At 39.4% G+C, this 20,719-nt stretch overlaps 1 protein-coding gene across 1 annotated transcript in view; it reads right to left on the bottom strand.

The window, feature by feature from the left end:
* LOC136694927 (venom phosphodiesterase CdcPDE) overlaps positions 1–13,130 on the bottom strand; it is a 59,052-nt gene extending 45,922 nt beyond the window's left edge. Inside the window, exons 1-11 of the mRNA XM_066668755.1 lie at positions 13,086–13,130; positions 9,844–9,931; positions 8,968–9,096; positions 8,154–8,279; positions 6,144–6,204; positions 5,878–5,975; positions 5,648–5,727; positions 4,038–4,157; positions 3,019–3,128; positions 949–1,014; positions 568–640 (exon numbers count right to left, since the gene is read on the bottom strand). Of these exons, the coding sequence (XP_066524852.1) occupies positions 568–640; positions 949–1,014; positions 3,019–3,128; positions 4,038–4,157; positions 5,648–5,727; positions 5,878–5,975; positions 6,144–6,204; positions 8,154–8,279; positions 8,968–9,096; positions 9,844–9,931; positions 13,086–13,130 (996 nt within the window). The remainder of the gene's footprint in view (positions 1–567; positions 641–948; positions 1,015–3,018; positions 3,129–4,037; positions 4,158–5,647; positions 5,728–5,877; positions 5,976–6,143; positions 6,205–8,153; positions 8,280–8,967; positions 9,097–9,843; positions 9,932–13,085) is intronic.
* Positions 13,131–20,719: the final 7,589 nt, after the last annotated feature.

Raw genomic sequence — 20,719 nt, 5'->3', positions numbered from 1 at the left:
TACAATGCTGCTGCTGCCTGCTGGTGATTAACTTCAAGGAACTACTGAGAGGCTCCATACGTGGTTCATGATCCACCATTGCTGTGAAAAAAATGCTCCTCTAGTCCTTCATCAATGGACATAGGACACCGCCAACAGGACACTGCTGGCTGGATAATTTTGGTTGGTGGACTATTGTTTAACAATGACACCAAGGCCTTTAAGAACTTCAGCAGCCCTGCTATATTTACTCATATACTCATACTCATATATATATATACTCATACCAGCACAGATCTGCATAAAATACCGGCTGTGGTGGTTCTGATCATTAAAGTACAGGGTGAAAGGGGCTAACTAATTATGCAGCGCAACAGCTAGACTACAGTATAAAATTGTAGACCTTCATGTGCTTCTTTCAGTTTAGCTTTTATAAATGGACAATGACTGGTGTATCTAATCTCATCTCATATGCATTTCTGCTTAGTCAAATTCAAGGTCATGTTTGTTTGGTTGTATATGTATGTCTTATATGCGGTATATCAGTATGTGTGTGTGTGTGTGTCTGTGTGTATGTGTCCTTCTCACCCCTCCACTGACTGGTCCATAGCTGTGGCCAGATGAATCTGGTTCTTCCAGATACAGGGTGAAAAAATCTGGCCTAAAAGGCAGATAAATTGAAATTAATTATTTATTGAAGCATTAAAAATTACTTTTATATGTTAATTAATATTTAAACAAGTCATCACTCAGAGTCCCATCAGAGTGATGTACAGTGTAGAAAAATCAGTATAATCACATTATAACAGACACAAAGAGCATTTGACTTTGGTCACTTTCATGGCTTTATCAGTCTAAGGGCTGAGTCTGGAGTCATGGAGCAGTATAAATGGCTTCAATTACCTGATAAAAACTGGGTAATGGAGTTGTAAATGTGTAAACGATGACAGAAAGGTTGCTTAGACTCACCGCTCATCGTCAGGCAACTGTAACCACTTCAGTACAGTGAAAACTCTCTGCTCAAATGCAACTGATCTGTAACACACACCCACAACTTACACATGAAAATCTATCAACGATTTTAAAAACAAATACATTTACCCGTTACAGAATGGTGCGAATGCCATGTGCACACTATGCGACTTTCAAAGTCATCAGATTGTTGTACCTTTTACACTACACAACTTGTGTACTTATAATCTGGCTTCTAAATCATTTGGCTTCTGCAATACATGATCGATCTGTGACATAGGGTCACGAATTATACAGTCAGCAGGATGAACCCCAGCAACTTTGTCTTGTCTTCAAAAATAGATTGTGTCATAAAAAATCATGCAAGAAGCTGTGATGCAGCAATACACAGCACAGACAGGATACTTGTCCTCCCTCAGTGGTCCCCTCACCCTGAGTCTCACATTCTCATTGATCTTAGCTCTCACTGCCAGTTACAACAGTTCACATTCCTGGATATATAGTTGCTGACAAGTCCTGATGTGAAACCTGCCTGATATTTTGCCAGGCATTTGAGAAGCCTCTGTGATCTCTTGGCAAGCTCTTGAACTGCTGGATGTTTTCCAGCAGTTCAAACATAACAACTGAGCCAACGCTAAACTGGTTTGCCTCTGAACTGAAAATCGGGGCTAAAATTGTGCAGCATCAACCTGACATAACATAATGTAACCAGTAAAGCTCAATACATTTAGAGGAAAAGGGTGAGCAAAATGGGTGTGAGGTTTCAAGTGTTAGAGGGATTAAGAGTGTTAAGAGCAGAATAGGATATTAGCTCCCTTCAGGTGTTTAAGTCACTACTGCTTAAACACGAAGCACCCATTTTAAACATGTTTTAATCCCAAACTAGGTTAAAAAATACAGTGTTTTTTATAAATGCTTAAACATGATTATGTTTAAATTTAATATCAGTTATTAGAATTTCACAAGATTGTGAGATCTCGTTTCTCCCTATAATCTTTTGTGGACAACATTGTTAATGCCTTTCTGATGAGTTCACCACAGCTTTTCTCAAAAATTTTACACAAAAAATCCAGATTATTTTTATTAAGAGTCTGTGACCTCCATAGACCACCATTTATTGATCAGACTTTTACACAGAAATGTAAATATTTGTTCATATGTTGTTTCCATCATTGCCCTGTTTATTTATCAGCAATATATTACTTCTGTTTGATAAAATATAAGGAAACTTGCATTTAGTAATGTTAAATTAACACTGTTAATATGAATTGTCTGATTTACCTTTAAGTCACTAAAGTTAAACAGGGCTTTGTCCCTTAACTTCAGCATTTTTAATAAACATAAAAGATTCTAGTTACAGTTAAAGGGTTTCTCCATTTTCCAATGCGTCTTGTTATTGGTTTCATCTCCGCAGTGGATCCTGTGTAATTCCCTTCACAAAAGCACTGTCTACTGCAGACTTATGGGAGGGGCGCATAAAGTGTGTGTAGGGGGTTCTCGTGAGCACTCTTGATGAGGAAAATAAGAGAATTGGGACACTCTAAAGCAGGGGTGCACAACTCCCGTCCTGGAGGGCTGGTCTCCAGCAAAGTTTGGTGATTCCTTTGCTCACACACACCTGATTCAACTTGTCTGTTAATTGGCAGGTTTAAGGGGTATGTTTTATCAGAGGAATCACCAAACTTTGCAGCCCTCCAGGACTGGAATTGTGGACCCATGCCCTAAAAAGCCGTGCAAAATTAGGCGCGCATTAACAAACAAGTGTGGATGCAAGGTTATTTGGACAGGGGGTCAGACACCTGTCGCCAATTTCACACTCTCACCTAGTCACACAGACTCACACTTCCAATTCACCCGCCAACATGTGTTTTGGGACCATGGGTAACTAGAGCACCCAGTGGAAAAACCAACACCTAGGAATCTACCCACAGGCAGTGATCTCAGGCAATAATTGATCCCAGATCCCCAGAATCCTGAAGAAGTGTGGCAGCAATATTAACTGTTGTGCACATGTCGTCCTAATATGCAAATCAATATAATGAAATATAAAATGCAGTTATTTCGTACCCATTAAATTTCTCGTATATATCTGGGTAAGAACCACTTATGTTTACATCTGATCCTGGCCAGAAGAATGTTCCTGCACGCAGACCTTGATACTTCGCTGTAAGCCAGATCTTAAACAGAGAGAGAGAGAAACATAAATTATATATATTCATATAGAACAAACATTTCTTGACTATATCTTATTAAATAATTTGTACATTAAAGGCATTATTAATCGGGCATTAGTCCTCTGTTGCCGTGGTACTACCTTCTCCATTAAACTAGATGTTGAAAGTGGTTCACAATCCTGGTCCTGGTAGGTCTCTTCCTGGCTCGCTCCATTACACCCACTTCAACTTTAGGAGGAGTTAATTACCTCATTACCTCTTGAATTTCCCCTGGGGATCAATAAAGTATCTATCTATCTATCTATCTATCTATCTATCTATCTATCTATCTGTCTGTCTGTCTGTCTGTCTATCTATCTATCTATCTATCTATCTATCTATCTATCTATCTCATTATCTGCATCAAGTGTTGGGAGTGGAAAAATGTGCAGGGCAGTGTCCCACTAAGACCAGGATTGAGAAACAGTGCAGAAGGAGATCACCACAGCAAATCATTGAGACCTACATACTGGCAAAGGTTGAATCCATCATCACGTGCACCCCTATGGCTAGGACACTCATTAGTGGGTAAACCTGCACAACCAATGTAACTACCAACACGTGTGTTTAGACTGTGTGAGAATACCAAAGAACATGAAGGAGACACACGCAGACACAGGGAGAACACAGTGGCACAATTTAAAAACAGTGACCTAAAGTGGCAATCCAGGACCCCAGTACCCTGAAGCTGTATGGTAGAGACACTACCTGCCACTGACTACAGTGTATGTAGATTTAGAAAGGAAAGTATCCTACAAATTAACTATTATAGACAACAAAAAACATCACAGCTGATAAATCACAACAGAAAAAGAAAGCAGAATGATGTTGCAATGCATGGCAATTAGTGTGTATAGAGATAGGTAGGCTTACTGGTTGTCCTTGGTACCATCTTGGATTATCCTTCTCAGGATTGGACAGGCTGAAGGAAGCTTTGAATTCTGGGTCATACATATTGTTGTCAACCAAACCATGTGACTCAGCATAGAGACCCTAAAAGGACAGAGAAGGTATCACTCTTATACAGCAGTAAACGTCATATTTAGCATCTCATCTACTACAGTTTGTAATTACATATTGATGAAACTGACTTTCAGTTCTGCTTCATCCAGTTTGTAAAAAGGAACATGAAGTACAATCCCAATTCTAAAGTAGCTGGGACGTTGTGTAAAACAAATAAAAACAGAATACAATGATGTGCAAATCCTTTTCAGTCTATCTTCAATTATCTGAATATTAATATCTTAATATTCAAACGGATCAACTTTATTGTTTTTTTGTTTTTTTTTGCAAATATTTACTCATTTTGAATTTGTGGCCTGTGTTCACTGATGATGGTTTTCTGAAGTGTTCCTGAGCCCCTGTGGTAATTTCCATTACAGAATGATTTCGGTTTTTAATGCAGCGCCACCTAAGGGATTGAAGGTTGGTTTTCGGCCTTGCAGAAATTTCTCCAGATTCTCTGAATCTTTTTATAATATTATGGACTGTAGATTATGAAATCCCTAAATTCCTTGCAATTGTACTCTGAGAATTGGAGTTGTATATGGTTCCATCAAAACAATGCCATTCTGGCTCTTGAAGGTTTGTGTCTGTGACTGTCTAAAAAGTTGACCCGTTGTCCACTCATTTCCTTATTAAAACATTTGGTAAATGTGCAGCTTGGTTGGAATTATATGCTGTTGTACATTTTAAAAAACTATTACCGTCATCAATAGTAAAAAAAATAATAATAAAAATAAGTACCATAAACAATCAGAGCAGTAACCACAGAATCAAAATTCCCTTTACCAATAATGAATAAATCACTTGACCTGGGGGACATCTCACACAACAGGATGTATTGGTGAAACTGAAAACAGGGTTAAACTTTGTGCATTAGGAATGTACCCTAGGTCTTCTACTGGTGGAAAGGACTACTGTTGACGTATGTAGCTGGGAGTAATTGGAGAAGTTCTGCTTTGAAAAACTCGCTAAGATCAACAGGAAGCAGAATGTAATTTAAAATGTCCAGGAAATCTTTTACACCAGGTTCTGGAAGGCTGTGTATTAACATTATTAAAATTGCAGAAACAATCACTTTGTAGGATTTATAGTAGATATATTTGCTAGCAAAATGTTAATTTCCTCGAATAAATGTTTTTGTGTGTGTGTGTGTGTGTGTGTGGGAGGGGGTTCATCAAAATGTGGAGAAGTGAGTCCTCTTTAGAGGAAGTCTTCATTTTTAGGGAAGAAACCTCTGCATGCATATATAAATAACTGAGCTGTGTTTATTGTTAGGAGCAGGGGAACCACCAAGCTGGAGGATCTTTCAGGACTGGACTGGGAGATCCTAACACAGTGTTTTGTTGTTGGGGTGATGGAGGTCACTGACCAGAAGTATAGTGTTTATAAGCTCTCAGACACCATAAACCTAACCAAGGATATGTGAAAAATTCTTTCTGTGACACAAACTCACAGACACACACTCATAGATGACTGACCGTAACAATGGAGTAGTGGTTTGGGAACGTTTTACTCGGAAAAACAGGCTGCATGAAGGCAGATGAAGTCCCACATCTTCCTAAGGAACACAAACATCACACACATACAAAATACACACAGATACACACGCAAGCCCACACACACATATACAATGCAGCTCTTGTTCAAATATTTGTATGGCTGTGTGTGTGTCTGTCTCTTTTTAAAGAGAGAGAGAATGTGTTCCTACTTAGCTTATCCAGCACTGGTATGAGGGAATGCCAGGTCTGCTGATACTCTGCTCTCAATCCATCCAGAGAGACCAGCAGCAGGGGCTGCCTCTTAAAACTGTAGTTGGGAAAACCAAATTCAAGAAACTGTACCATACTACAGGATTATACTAGACTACATAAGACGGGAATAAAAAAGTAAATAAATAAATAAACTTGAATACACTTGACTAGCATAGACTAGAATAGACTAAACTTAAAAGTGTAAAGTTGAAAAAGTCATTACTTGGATGGACACTTCGGTGTGTTCATGTTCACACACTCATCCTCAACCCATGGCTTCACTCCTGGGAAAAAGACAAAAAAATATCTCAGAAATGAGTGTGTAATGTTTATTTTTACAACAGTTTTGTTATGAATCTTAACATTCTCTTTATATCCCAATAACAATCACTAAAATTATTTATCTACAGACAAAAAAAAACTTAATTCCTTTATAGTCTGTATAGGACAATGAACTGTAAAACCTCTGTCCAATCATTTCATATGGACCGAATGCACTGCTAAACAAAGAAAAGAATGATGAAGGGTGAAGACTTCCAAAAAAATAAAGGCTGGATATAGCCAGATTACAAACCAGAATGGGTGCTTTCTTATATGTGAATAGATATGTGAATAGAGCTGTAACTAACAGTTATATTTATATTAAATAAATCTGTTGATTATTGTTTTCAATTAATCAGTGTGTTGGAAATATATATATATATATTTTTTTTATTATTTTTTTTTTTTTTTGATTGATGTTGTTACACTATTTAAGGTGGAGTGGGCAGTGAGTTTATACTTCTGGCTGGAATGTGTACCTTTTAGCATGACACATTTGAAAAATTAAAGTAAATGTTTAAGCCATGTGTTTACAAAGCTCACACCTAACTCACGCCAATCCACCTACCAACGTGAGTTTTTGGGCCGTAGGAGGAAACCGTTCCCAAAGTGGGGCTCGAACAGATATCCCCAGGACCCTGGAGCTGTGTGACTGTGACGCCCTGTTCTGTTTTTATTACAATAATAATAATACAAATTTATTTTAAAGTTGCCAAAATTTAGACATGGACTTTAGTCAACTTAACCCCCTGGAGTCTGAAGCATTTCATCCATGTCTGAGGTGATCTGACATGCCTTGATATTTTAACAAATTTTACCCACTTAAAAAAATTTTGTTTCCAAAGAGCTACACGTGTTAATATTTAGCCCAAACCCAGGAACGGTGTCATTCATTGCTCTTTGTTTAAATTAACCTTGAACATTGACTTCCCAAAACCTACATTCAAAAGTGCTGATATATAGTGAAAAAACACATTTATGAAGTTTTCTTTAGAGTTCTGAACTTTGGAGACATGGGTGTTGGCTACACACCAGTGGTTACAGCCTTCTTATATTTAATTAATAAAAATAATTAGTTTTTTTTTTCTGTTTTGCTATGAATCTGATGAGACACTGTTTTCTTAATACCTGTGGCTCATACATTGACTTATTCATGAGATAAGTGTGAAATGCAAGAGAAAAATCCCCTCCCCACTGTCAAAAGTAATGGCCCATTAGCATCTACCACATCAGTGAGAACAACTGAATCGTTTGTTTGTAAGCAGTGGTATTATAGCTATTTAGCAACAACACATAGAGCAACAAAGCTATAAATATGTAAATATATCAGGTGAGTATCCAGATTTTACTATAAGCTGTTTTTCCCCTCTATCAGCTGAGCTCTGTGCAATTATAAAACATTTATTGTCAGCTTCACAAATTCTGTTGCTGAAAAATAGTACTGAACCAGCATAGAGTCAAAGCTAACCAGTGTCAAACATGCTGCAGAAAAACGAGTCAAATATATTTCACTTACGCATCACAAAATTAAGCAGTTCCTCCTCGGGCAGCTGAAAAGTCTGACTGTGCATTTCTGGCTGTGTAAACACAACCGTGTGCATTTGTTTATATGACTAAAATGAGCGTTTTCACACGCCATAATCCTACAATAAGAGTGACCTGATTAGCATGCTATTGTCAAATGAATATGAATGGAGGGTCTATCTAGGGTCACGGTCCGAGTCTCTGAGAGAAACCTGCCTCTTGTTACTTATAGTTCTATAACAGGGTCAAAATACATTTCTTTCCAACCTCCATATATTTGAAATGTAGACCCTTCTGGGGGTATGTTTATGATATTTCTAGGACAAAAACGTTGTACATACCTATGTATATGTACAATGAAGGAATTTGAGTTCCACCTCAGACTCACCATTGCAGACATTTTCATAGTTAGTGCAACAGTCTCCAGCCTCCAGACAGTCAGCAGAGCAGTGGCACTTATTGGCAGAGACTCGCTTCTCTCCACATCGCAGGGCACTGCACTCCCAGCTCTCAGCTGCACACACATATACACATGGACAAGTGTGTGTAAAAGCCGATCAGATATATCATGGATGGATGGATGGATGGACAAACAGATGGATGGATGGCAAAATTGATGGATGCATGGATGGCTGCATAGACAGATAGTTGTATGGGTGGTTGCATGGGGGCAGCTGTGGTGTAAAGTTTAGAGGACCAGGCTTGGTACTGGTACTGGAACATTCACTGCCACGGATGGTTCAAATTTCAAAGTACAATGATAATCAAGAGTGTCAATATGGAAAGACAGAGTGATAAGAATGGATGGATGGAGTGATATATAGATGCATGCATAAGAGATGGATAAATGGATGGGTAGTTAGATGTATAGATAGATATATGTATAGATACACAGGTAAATAAATAGACAGATGAATACACAGACAAATTAACAGATTTTTGACCCAGAAGGGAATTGCAGTCAAATGAGGTGTTTTGTTAAAGCTGAAATTCTGAGTACATCCTCCTCAGAAAACACACCTCTGTCCAGGTTAAACCAGAGTTGGTTTTTGTTGAATTACATTTTCTAACTGTAAACTTTATTTGAGTATTTATTGCAAACAAAATAAAAACATGCTCTTTGAGTTTGTTCTCTGTACAGGGTGTCTTAACCAATCACGTCATTCCAGCACGGCTGTCCAAACTGCGTACAAGGCTCTTACTTGGCAAGAAACAGATTTCCTCGAAATCAAAGCAGCAGTTATTGTTGGCAGCACACTGTTGATCACAACGGCAACCAGGGGACTCATAGTTGTATGGTTCATAGCAACGATTCCTACACGACTCTGGTGCTAAGGAAGAGAGAAAAAAATAGAACAGATAATTAGACGGAGGAATGAGGGCTGTTGAATGAATTCATTCTTTATTCATACACTAATAAAAAAAACAAGGAAAAAATTAGACATTACTAACACCAGTAGAAAACAAGGTAGCTTTCTGCTCACCTGTCTAGCCAAAGGTATGTTAAATTAAAAGACCCCCAAAATCAAAGATTAACAAATTCATCTTAAAGGGTATAACTCTATGAATAACACAATTATTTACACCACTGAATACAATATACTCAATGGTTCATTCTGGCTCACAAATGGTATATAATGTGCCAGAATGTAACAGCTGCATAATTTAAGGTGGAACTGCAAATTGGAATACAATAAGAAACCAGTTTTAGCTTGGTGTAAACATAATGTATTAATTAATGTGCTCCTCAGCTTCATGTTTGCAAAGCTGATAAATAAATCATTTGAGATCATAGCTGTGGCATTTGATTGAATCACAGCCCTCTCTTACTCAACTGTTACTGTTTTACAAAGTACAAATGTTTCTCCTCCTTATTGCTCTACTGAAGTTACAATGTACTGTGGACTTTAAAGACTCCATTAGGCCATAAACTTGTCAAAAAACTTGACTGGTTTATTGTGAGTAATTTGTAATACAGTGATCAGGGCTCTGATGTGGAGGTGGGAGAGCAATGTTAGTGGCTCAGTGTTGTTATAGTGTGACATAAAACTTGTGATATCATTCTGAACTTTACTCACCTTTTTTTCTGCAGCTTTCCAGCTGAAGCCCAAGACCCAGGCTAAGTCCTAATATGATGATCAAGATAGAGACAGACAAAAGCCCTATCTGTGCACACACACACACATGCACACACAATATGTTAAATGAATAAACTTTGAAGAATTTACGGAATGTGTTCATCTTCTTGGGGAATTATAAAGCCCAGTAAAAACATTAGAAACAGTATTGAGGTCCAATATGAAGTTAAGACAAACAGAAGGAGAGAGAAGAAGAAGAAACTGTTTACTGTTGCACTATTTAATGTTCCTGTTTAATATTCCAATAAGGCTGCCGAAATTTGTCAAATCAAATTCTATCTGTGTTCTATGTCCTATTGTGAATAAAATGTGTTTATAAGATTTGCAAATCATCACTTTCTGTTTTGTTTTTTTTTTTACTTTTAACACATTGTTCCCTCCTTTTTCAGAGTTAGAGATATATTTTGTGGGTTTGAGTCTTGCTCTGGGTGACTGTCTGTGAAGAGTTTGGTGTGTTCTCCCCGTGTCCGCGTGGGTTTGTTCTGGGTGCTCTGGTTTCCTCCCACAGTCCGAAAACACGTTGGTGAGTGGACTGGTTACTCAAATGTGTCCGTAGGTGTGAGTGTGTGAGTGAATGTGTGAGTGGATGTGAGTGTGTGAGTGAATGTGTCGCTCTGTGAAGGACTGGTGCTCCCTCCAGGGTGTATTCCTGTCTTGCGCCCAGTGATTTGGTGTAGGCTCCAGACCCACCGTGACCCTGAACCGGATAAGAACTTACAGAAAATTAATTAATGATAATGATTTATACATTTGGTTTGCTGTATCTATTATGATAAAAAGGCACTCAAATGGTTTGAGTTTTACAGTTTTTGGGACCTACAGAATTTATTTAAAAAAACAACTGGAATAACATAAAATAGTGTAGTTCTGAGCTTGTGTTCTGTGGAGAGAGAATATGAAAATGGAAATCTAATCATGTGCTCTTTTTTTATGTTGTTGACATTGGAAACCCAACTGTACCATGGTGGTTTTCTGCTTTGTTGTGAGCATCTCTAAAGAAGGTTTAAAATGATTTAAAACAGTAAACTAGGGTAGAAATCACACAGCACCTTCTAAGTAAGTGACACCAACACAAAACTGTAACAATCTTATTGGGTGCTTGGCAAAATTCATATCTCATTAGCATAACTTTTTGCTCTCTAGTGCATAGACTGTATATAAGACTCTAGCCAAGACCTAAATGTAGCATTAGCCATCTGGCAGTCCACAACTCTGACTGTATGTGAAGTCTGCAAGGTTGCAGGGTGTTCTATTTCTCATTTGCTGATTAAAGAAGTGTTTACAAGTGATTTCTACATGCCCTTACTACAGATTTCAGCGGGGACTGATACACTGTCCACAAATTGCAGACTCATTTGGATAAAATCTGCCAAACCTTTGCACATATCCATTACGACACTAGCAAGTATTGTTTGTACCGGACATGAGCCAAAAGTTAACATCTGGGTCATATTAGATGGACCTGTGGGAGAGATGAAGTGGCCAGCTCACTGCATATGAGCATAATTCTTTGCTTTCTGCGTCAGCAGAGACACAACACACTAAATTTCTTGTAATATAGGTAAGGGTCAATCAGAATCAGGACAGTTTTGTTTATGCTGTCTGACCAACATGGCAGAAACAATGCATTATAGTGCGAATTTGATTATGTGCTTATAAACTGAGCACTGGGATGCAATACGTTTGTGATCTGTTTTGAGCCACTGTGCAGTTCCAAATGAGCTCTTTTAAAACACAAGTACAGCCAAGTGCCCGTATTCTGCAGATCACACAAAGGTCCTTGACCTCCTTTTAGGTTGGCAAGTTGTTGATGTCTTCAAAATGTAAACTCTGAGGAGGGATTGGGTTTCCATTTTAGAATGGGCCTCTCTCCACAAGCTTATCACCACTGACACATTGCCCCAATATATCCACAGGCAACAATTTAATGTGAAGTGAAAATCACATTGTGAATATCACAATTAGAGAAAACATATAAGAAAATAATTTGTAGGTTGTGAGAAAAATTAAGAAAATGTGGCTATACAAAAGAAAATAGGAAAGAATTCTTTTTAAAAATGAGATTGATGTACAGAATTGTGGGAACAAACATCTTTGCCATTTGTTTGGCGTTTGTTTGTTTGGACCAAGTGCTACAAATTACAAAAAAACAAAAGGAAGACTGGTTTTAAATGATGGGACATTATTGCCCCGGCAGCAGCGTTATCAGAACATAAGGATTTACTGCCATGTGCTAAATGTCTTACAGCTTCTGAAGGCAGGAATTACTTTCAGGGCCAGGTCATGACATGGTCCTGATGTGTCCCATTGCAAAATAGCGGCCACTTCACATATTTGGATAGATTTGTTTTCACTAGAAACGGTGACTGTGTGGCTTTAACTGTACACACAACACATACAGTGACCTTATCCTGAAAGCTAATTACAATACACCCATCGTTATTTCCCTGACCTAACCACCATTTCAGCTGGCAGGAAGTGACATGACCAATGGCAGTTTAACTTTTTTTTTTTTATTATTATTATTATTATTATTATGCTGCATTTCCCAGACTTATTACACACTCACTGCATCATAGGAAATTTTATCTCAGAGAAAAACACTGCATTCATCAAGCAAGTGTGGTTTGGAGCAAGTTTGAGAAAGACAAGGAAAGTTTGGGTTTAGTGGTCTGGAAACAAATCCACTGCATCAAACGAGATTTAAAAAAAAAAAAAAACAAGAGAGTGTGAGAGAATGAGAACAAGAGATTGACCTTCAGTTTCAATCTTTTACCATAAAACTAATGCTAAACTTGAAGAGAATGCTGTCACTCTCCCAGTGAATCAGTGAGTCTTCTGTTGTCCTTCACTTGACCAATTTTGGTAGGCATTAACCAAGGCATATTGAGAATACCCTCAAAAAACCTGCTGTTTTGGAGATGCTCTGACAAAAATATTATGACCACCACAATTTAGCCTAGTTTTGGTTTAGATCCTTATTCTTGCCAGTTTTCCCTTCAAAAACATGTAAAATAGCCCAGTGTTATTCTCAGTGTTTTTAAACTTTTGGCTGATTGGGTGTAAATATATAGGAGCATTTCAAATATACAAATCATGAAATAGCAGCAGATAAGTGAAACTTCTAAACAATAATAAATACCTTTTTCAAATTCCTTATAACGCATGAATGGGTAACTTACAATGATGATTTTCTTGTTGTTCCTGAAGGTCTTGCTAATTTCCATGTTGATGGTGTGAAGGGCAGGTTCACCCACCTGAGTAAAAAAATCCTCACAACACTTTTTCTCTCTGTGTGTGTTTGACAGAGTGAATTTCCTGCTCCTGTGTTTTACACACACCTACGGTTAGCCTTCATATTTCAGATGACACTGCAGATGTAAATATATGCTACGGGAAATGCCTTTATCTGCTCTGTAAAAATTAACCCAGCTCCAACATGCCCTTTCTCCACTATTCACTTCATAAAAGATTATTATCTTATTTCTGACTAAGTAAACCAATAGACCCTGATTGCTGGAGGACTGCATATTCATTTTACAGCTCTCAATACTCAACAGGACCTCTGACATCTCTTACAAATTAAGGTTTATTCAATTGTGCTGTTAGATTTCTTCATTTAAGCTAAAATATAAGGAAGTATAAGCAGTTTTAATATCAGCAATTATTAATAACACAATTATACCTGAGCATACTTGGTTTATACTCACAAGTATATGGCATTTACTTGTATTTAAACTTTTGATTGAGATACACTTAAGAAAATATTCAATTCATAGCACAGCTCTAGTTTTAAAGTGTACTTACAAGGCACATACAGTGTAACTTTCCAATTTTAGGGTGTACTTTCCTTGTTACATCCTTGTATGAATCAGTACATATAAAATACTTACCGGTTCCTACTGGTATTTAAATGTGTTTAAAGGTCCAGTTATGGTAAGGGATGGCATTGTGAAGAGGACATTCTTTACATGATTGATTTTTGGACAAATGAAAAATTTTTACTTGCTTTGTTTTTTCCCATTCCCATTTGAATGTGTTCTTCAGAACATTTTAATGCATGACATTTGCAGCAAGAACCACAGAGGGACCAACGTTGCTCACAATTCCTTGTAAAAATCAGCATTATCTGGAGGCTTGTATTTATTCAAGGTTTGTTCCAAAAGTCCATTCTGTTATTTTCTGCTATGAATAACATCGCTTTGCTGACCTTTGTAAGACCTAGTAATTTACGGTAACCATTAAAATACAGTCCCAGTATAAACAGGTCAGATACAGCACAGCCTTACAATCCCACTGGCATTCTTTCTTTGGATGCAGACTAGAGATTGATGCTTGAGACTGTTTACAGCTATTAAAAAAAAAGCACACTTGAGCATTATGATTATCTTGATTGGCTTTACTAATAACAGCGCTCTTATCATTCCAGGTAGAAGGCTTTACATTCCATAATTCTTGTGAACAGCTATTTAATAACCTTGATAGATTGGTAGCATTCTGTAACATGGTTTGAATGAGATACACACTCATTCAAACTTCAAATGATAATAGCAGATATCAGATTTAAAGGATGCATCTGTTAACTGGGTTAGAGAGTCACATAATGACAAAGGCATATCAGGTAATGTTTGTCCATATCATTCACAATGTATAAAGCTACATTCTGTTTACTTCCCATGGCAGAGCCATAAGATATGGGCAAAGCTTTGTTGTCATCTGCTACTTCAACATTTCCTTCGAAATACAGGGTATAAACGGGTGGTTGTATGATCTGCTGCTGTAACAGTTCACATTGGACAGTCATTCACCATTCCAATTCAGTCGAATGGATCACTGTTCACTTTATGCCCTTTGAGCCTGGCACTGAGCGTAGTGACCTAATCTCATGTGCAGCTGCTCCAAAGAATCCAATTTCATTTCATGCTTTTTTGAATGTGTCCATAAGTGCACTATAGCTCAAAATGTAATTAAATAAATAAATAAATAAATAAAATATTAACATTACTAGTATAAATCGTGTTAAAAACATATACATACATTTCTTTATAAACAAAAACAGAATGTAATCTTAATACAATAGCTCAGAAGTAATAGAAATTCCAGGTAATGATGTTCTGTAAGCAGCATTTAGAGACTTTAAACTGCATGGACATCTGCTTCTTATCAACACAACTGTGAAGAATACATATTTGCTAGGTTTCTCTAGAAATACTCTTTAGAAAGGCTATCATTCATGAGAGTCATGTACGATTAAATCTGATCACATAACAAAAACATGACCTTCTATGGACATCGTTAGACTTGTTTTTATGTCCACAAATTCCTTCATTCATAAAAATGGTTCTCTCTGTCTCCATATTAAAAATGTAATTAAATTTGGCCACACCAGGACCTGGAAAAGCAGCTGCTGAGGGGTTGTGCTGGGGTAATTGCCTCATAGCAGCAAATTTCTTCGATGAGGTAAAGTGTAAGCAAAGTCACAAGGAGCTACTGTTTTTACAAAAAAATAAAATAAAATAATAATAATATATTTTTTAGATCCATCTACAGGTAGAAAACCAAAACTAGGTTGTGAGCAACTATTAACTCATTATATAAAGATATCTGTAAAATCTACAGTTGTAATATCAGGAAAGAACATAAACATCAATTAAGACTGCCCTAAATACTTCAGGGTTTAATGCAGAAACATTTTAACTGGCTTTTCCAGCAGGTTTACTTTACCTTCATCAATAATCAGGTTTCCTCTGCTCACATAATGCTCTTTCATCTAGTGCCTCAGTGACAGAAGACAGCCTCATCCTCATTACGTTATCAGATGTCCAGTCAAAATGTCATAGAATTAATTGCTTATTTAGGATGCATATGTGGTTTTTATGTGTAAAGGATTACTTTGATTCAAAAATTCATCTGTGATGTGTTGAATGAAATGTAGAATGAAGTAGCTTCTCCAGAACATGGTGCTAACATAAGTTCTATCTAAAAGCAGAGCTGCAGTTCCCAGTGTTTCAGCACTTAATGCTGCTCTTAATGCAGCTGCAAAACAACCCCCTGTAGGAGGGACTGTGACTCCATTGGCTGCAGCAGTGATTGATGGACAGATCACTGGCTGCTGATTGGTTACATAAAGGTGATGACCAACGAAAAGCGTGTTCTGTTTAGGAGCCATGGAGAGTCTGCCCCTCACTCCAGTTGAGAGAGAGCTGTGTGCTTCTGTCCCAAACCATCACCATAACAGTGTGACCTCATGGGATGAATATGGATATGGGATGGTTGGCAACACTACGTGTGCATATTCTGTTAAGAAACCAATACAGACCCATAGCCAACAGCGTCAAATGAACATTCAGTAACAGCAGCAGCTCTATGGATTTAATTTTGCAACAGAGAACTTTAATCACGGTGGGAAAACTCATTTCGTCATGTTTGCATGTGGGGGAGGTCGGCACGGTGGTGCAGCAGGTAATGTCACAGTCACACAGCTCCAGGGACCTGGAGGTTGTAGGTTTGAGCACCACTCTGGGTGACTTCCTGTGAGGAGTTTGGTGTGTTCTCCATGTTCTCCTCTCTGTGCTCCGGTTTCCTCCCACAGTTGTGGTAGGTGGATTGGTGACTCCAAAGTGTCCATAGGTGTGAATATGAGTGTGTGTTTGTTGCCCTGTGAAGGACTGGCATCCCCTCCAGGGTGTGTTCCTGCCTTGCGCCCAATGATTCCAGGTAGGCTCTGGACCCTGATCTGGATAATTACTTGTTATTTTATTATATATTTGTTCATATTCATTTTTCCTATTTTGTTGTATTTATTGAAATTATGTAATAACATAATTTTGGGAGTACGACCAGGCCCGAACTCCTCCTCTCAGTCCTCTATATAACTCGCAAATTCACATAATTTCTGCGTCGGACAAACTTGCTTCATTTAGTTCAGGAGACGTATCTTGACTCGACTGTTTCACTACATCAACTTACTCCTCTGTGCTGGGTCATTTCTGCTGATCCTTATATTCGGAGCCGTGTTTGGCCATTATCAAGCCCACCGAGCCTCCTGTTTTTCCTATTCTCCGGCTAAACAACTATGGGACTGCCTGGTATTTGAAGTTATGTTCGGCCATTGTTGCACCTGCAAAGCGCTTTGACTGTTCTATGCTCTGCGGTCTTTCCTGCTCTGGATCGGTGCTCTGCTCTCTTGCTTCTCCTTCCACTGCAACCAGCCTCCTGAGTGACCCCCTGCATCTGCCTCCGATTCTGGGGCAGCTTTGAGCCTCCCCTTATCTTCATGTCCAGCTTCGCTGCTACGGGACTGCTCGTGTTTGGGGAATGCAAATCTACCATCTGCTCCACTGCTACGAGCTCTACAGGGCCTTAAAACTCCCATATCCTCCTCTCCAGCAGAACAGTCTCAATTGTCCAGTAACGTGCTCTGAAACAATGATGTTCCCTTTGCTCACTCAGCTAAAGAGAGAAACCTGTCTGCCAGTGTACGGAGCCCCTTTGCAGCAATGCGATGACATGACAACCTCCTATCTCCAACTCAATGCCAACCTGCTGGAGCATTTTTTGTCTTACTGTTACCCTTCCTGGTTGTGTCTAAGCTGGAGGCATTAGCCTCAATGTCTTATAGTCTTTGCTGTCTCACAAGTCGGTGCCTTAGAGGGCTGTTTTGATAATAATATAATTACCTGAGATGCATTAGATAATGGCTTGGAATCTGCAACATTTATGCACATCACCAGGGCACTAGTTCACCTACACTGCTTGCCAAAATGGTCCTATTTGAAATGTTGAAAATAAAGCAGGCAGCATGCTTAAGCCTTCATTCTGAATCGGCTCCTCCTTCCCTCTGAACACTGCCTTGATTGACAGCATTACACCCATTTAGACGCAGCCCTCCATGCTCGTTTTGTTCTCTTTTATCCTCTCTTCACACCATCCCAACCCTTCTTTTATCATCCCACCCCTCCCTTTATCATCCCAACCCTCCCTTTATCATCCCAACCCCTCCCTTTCTCTTCCTCTACGTCTGTCTCTATGCATCATCCCACCCCTCCCTTTATCATCCCAACCGCTCCCTTCCTTTTCCTCTACGTCTGTCTCTTTGCAGCTGTCCCACACCCTGCCTCTTTCTTTACAGCACACCCTCTCTCCTGATGTGGACCTTCATCCTAATCCCCTTCCCCTTGCAATTTCACTACATCCTGCCTCTTCCTTTACAGCCCTCCTCTCTCATGCCGTGGACCTTCGTCCCAATCCGTAGCTTTGCGTCTGCACTGCCTGCCTCCAACTTCACAGCTTGCACTCTCTCCTCAGAAACTACATTGGACTCTCATCCCTATGCCTTCCTCTCACAAACAAACAATGTCCTGCGTCCACTGTACGGCTTGCACTCTCTCCTGCTGATTCTTACTTTCTGACTCTTTGCTTGCAGCTAAGCTTCTCACAGCCCTAGCTTTGCAGCTCGCGTTTTCTCCTACCGTACCCCTTTGGCCCAGCCTCTCTCTTTTCCGATTATGCTGCTCCTGTCTCATTTCAGCCCTCACTCTGTATCAGGTACTGCCATGGACCTTCATCCCATTCTCTTCTCTTGGCAGCCACGTTACTCTCAGCTTCTAACTTTCCAGCTCGTGCCACCGAGGACCTTCATCTCTCTGTTAGCAACTGCACCTCACCCTGCCTCTTATGGTATTGTTCACACTGATTCCTCCAGCAGCTGTGGGCCTTCAACCTGACCTCTCATCTTCACAATCACACTACTCCGAGCCCCAAAGTTCCAGCCTATGCTCTCTTCTCAGGCGTTGCCTTGGACCAGCCCCCCTACCCAGCACTTGGGCACTTGACGCCACCGCAAATTCAACTGACCTTCTCACATGCAACATCGTTGCTCTCGGCTTCTAACTTTCCAGCTCGTGCCACCAAGTACCTTCATCTTTCATCTCTGTGCTAGCGACTGAACCTCACCCTGTCTCCTATAGTACTGTTCGCACAAATTCCTCCAGGCACTGTGGGCCTTCAACCTGTCCTCTTATCTTCACAACCACGTTGCTCCTAGCTCCTAAGTTCCAGCTTATGCTCTCTCCTCAGGTGTTACCTTGGACCAGCACTCAGGCACTTGATGCCACATCAAATTCTTTTCACCTCAAATTCATTTCTTACATGCTGCCTCTTCTCTGGCACCTGTTTTTCATCACCATCTAGGCATCTTAGCTATCTTTGAGTCAACTTTCTACCTTGCCCCCTTGCTTGAGCTCCTCAGCACCTAGCTTAATGATATTTAGCTGGTGATACTTTAAAATTCTATTTCTGTCATCATCACAATCAATAAAGGACATTCAATTTACTCAACCTAATGCTATTCCTCTACCGTCTCACATGGTGCTCAGTCATGAACCAGTTTATTAAAGGCAGTTCATTCATAGGCTCACTAACCTCTTTCATTTACCTATACACGATTCAGATCACCAGACAACCAGAGTACCTGAACCTGTCAATTCTGTAGCACTTAATGACCAGCATTCCTGTAAATTTTGGGAGTCAGGCTTCATACGCATTCATTAGCCACCCTGAACTCCTCCCCAAAGACTTCTGAGTTCACCTCCCGTTTCAGACTCTACAATTTGAAGTTATGTAATTACCTAATTTTGGGAGTAGGACCACGCCCGAACTCCTCCTTTCAGTCCTCTATATAACCCGCAAATTCACGTCATGTCCGCGTTGGACAAACTTGCTTCATCTAGTTCAGGAAACGGATCTCAACTCGACTGCTTCACAACGTAAGCTCACTCCTCCACACTGGGTCATTTCTGCTGATCCCCATATTCAGAGCCTTGTTCGGCCATTATCAAGCCCACCGAGCCTCCTTTTTTAAAACTTGCTCCCACCTCCACCCTTTTCTCAAATTCATTTATCCAAGGTCTGGGTTCATACACATTCATAAGCCACACTGAACTCCTCCCGAAAGACTTCTGAGTTCACCTCCCCATTTCAGCCTCTACGGGTGTGGTCCGTACTAGCAAAGTTTAATTATGTTGTAGACAATGGTTTGTTTTCCTTAAATCAAGGATATTTATATTGTTCAAAATAGGGAAATTGGTTGTTCTCCATTTTTCAGTTGCAGGAACATGTACCCAAATATCCTCAAAAAAAAAAAGTTGATATATTTTTTTCTGTTTTGCATTCACAACATATATTTTCTTCTCTTGATTCTAGGAATTTTTCTTTCAGATTTATATTTGCTTTTGTAAAACTTTTGACAGAAGATTCACTCCATAGACATGCTACTGTACGTAACATTGTGGCTTTGCTTAACCTTTACCTTTGCTGTGATAAGGCAATTACCCCTAGACCCTTTGGGCAAAGTTTAACCCCCCCCCCCCCCAATCATTAATCTCTAGTGACACCCTGTGAATTCTGCCAATTATTACAGACTTATGACACCTTCTGCTCTGTTTCATCTGTAAATATACAAACTTATGTCTGGTATAAGTGACATTATATGTGAGCATAACAGTTTAACAGTAAGAATTATACTATACTTAGTGCAATGAGTATATTGCACAGGGGCATAAAAGGTAGTGTCACAGTCACACAGCTCCATGATCCATTTCGGGTGACTGACTATGAGGATTTTGGTGTGTTCTTCTTCATGTGTCTACATGTGTTTCCTCCGGGTGCTTCGGTTTTCTCCTTTGGTCTAAAAACAAACCCTGGTAGGTGGATTGGCTCAAAAGTGTCCATAGGAGAGTGTGTTTCCCGGAAAAGGACTGGCACCCCCTCCAGGGTGTGTTCCTGCCTTGTGCTCAGTGATTGTAGGTGGGCGTCA

This window comes from Hoplias malabaricus, chromosome 4, assembly GCF_029633855.1.
Source record: "Hoplias malabaricus isolate fHopMal1 chromosome 4, fHopMal1.hap1, whole genome shotgun sequence".
NCBI classification, from domain to species: Eukaryota; Metazoa; Chordata; class Actinopteri; order Characiformes; family Erythrinidae; genus Hoplias; species Hoplias malabaricus.
Note: the sequence above shows the minus strand (reverse complement) of the source record. Positions and strands in the feature narration are given on the sequence as shown.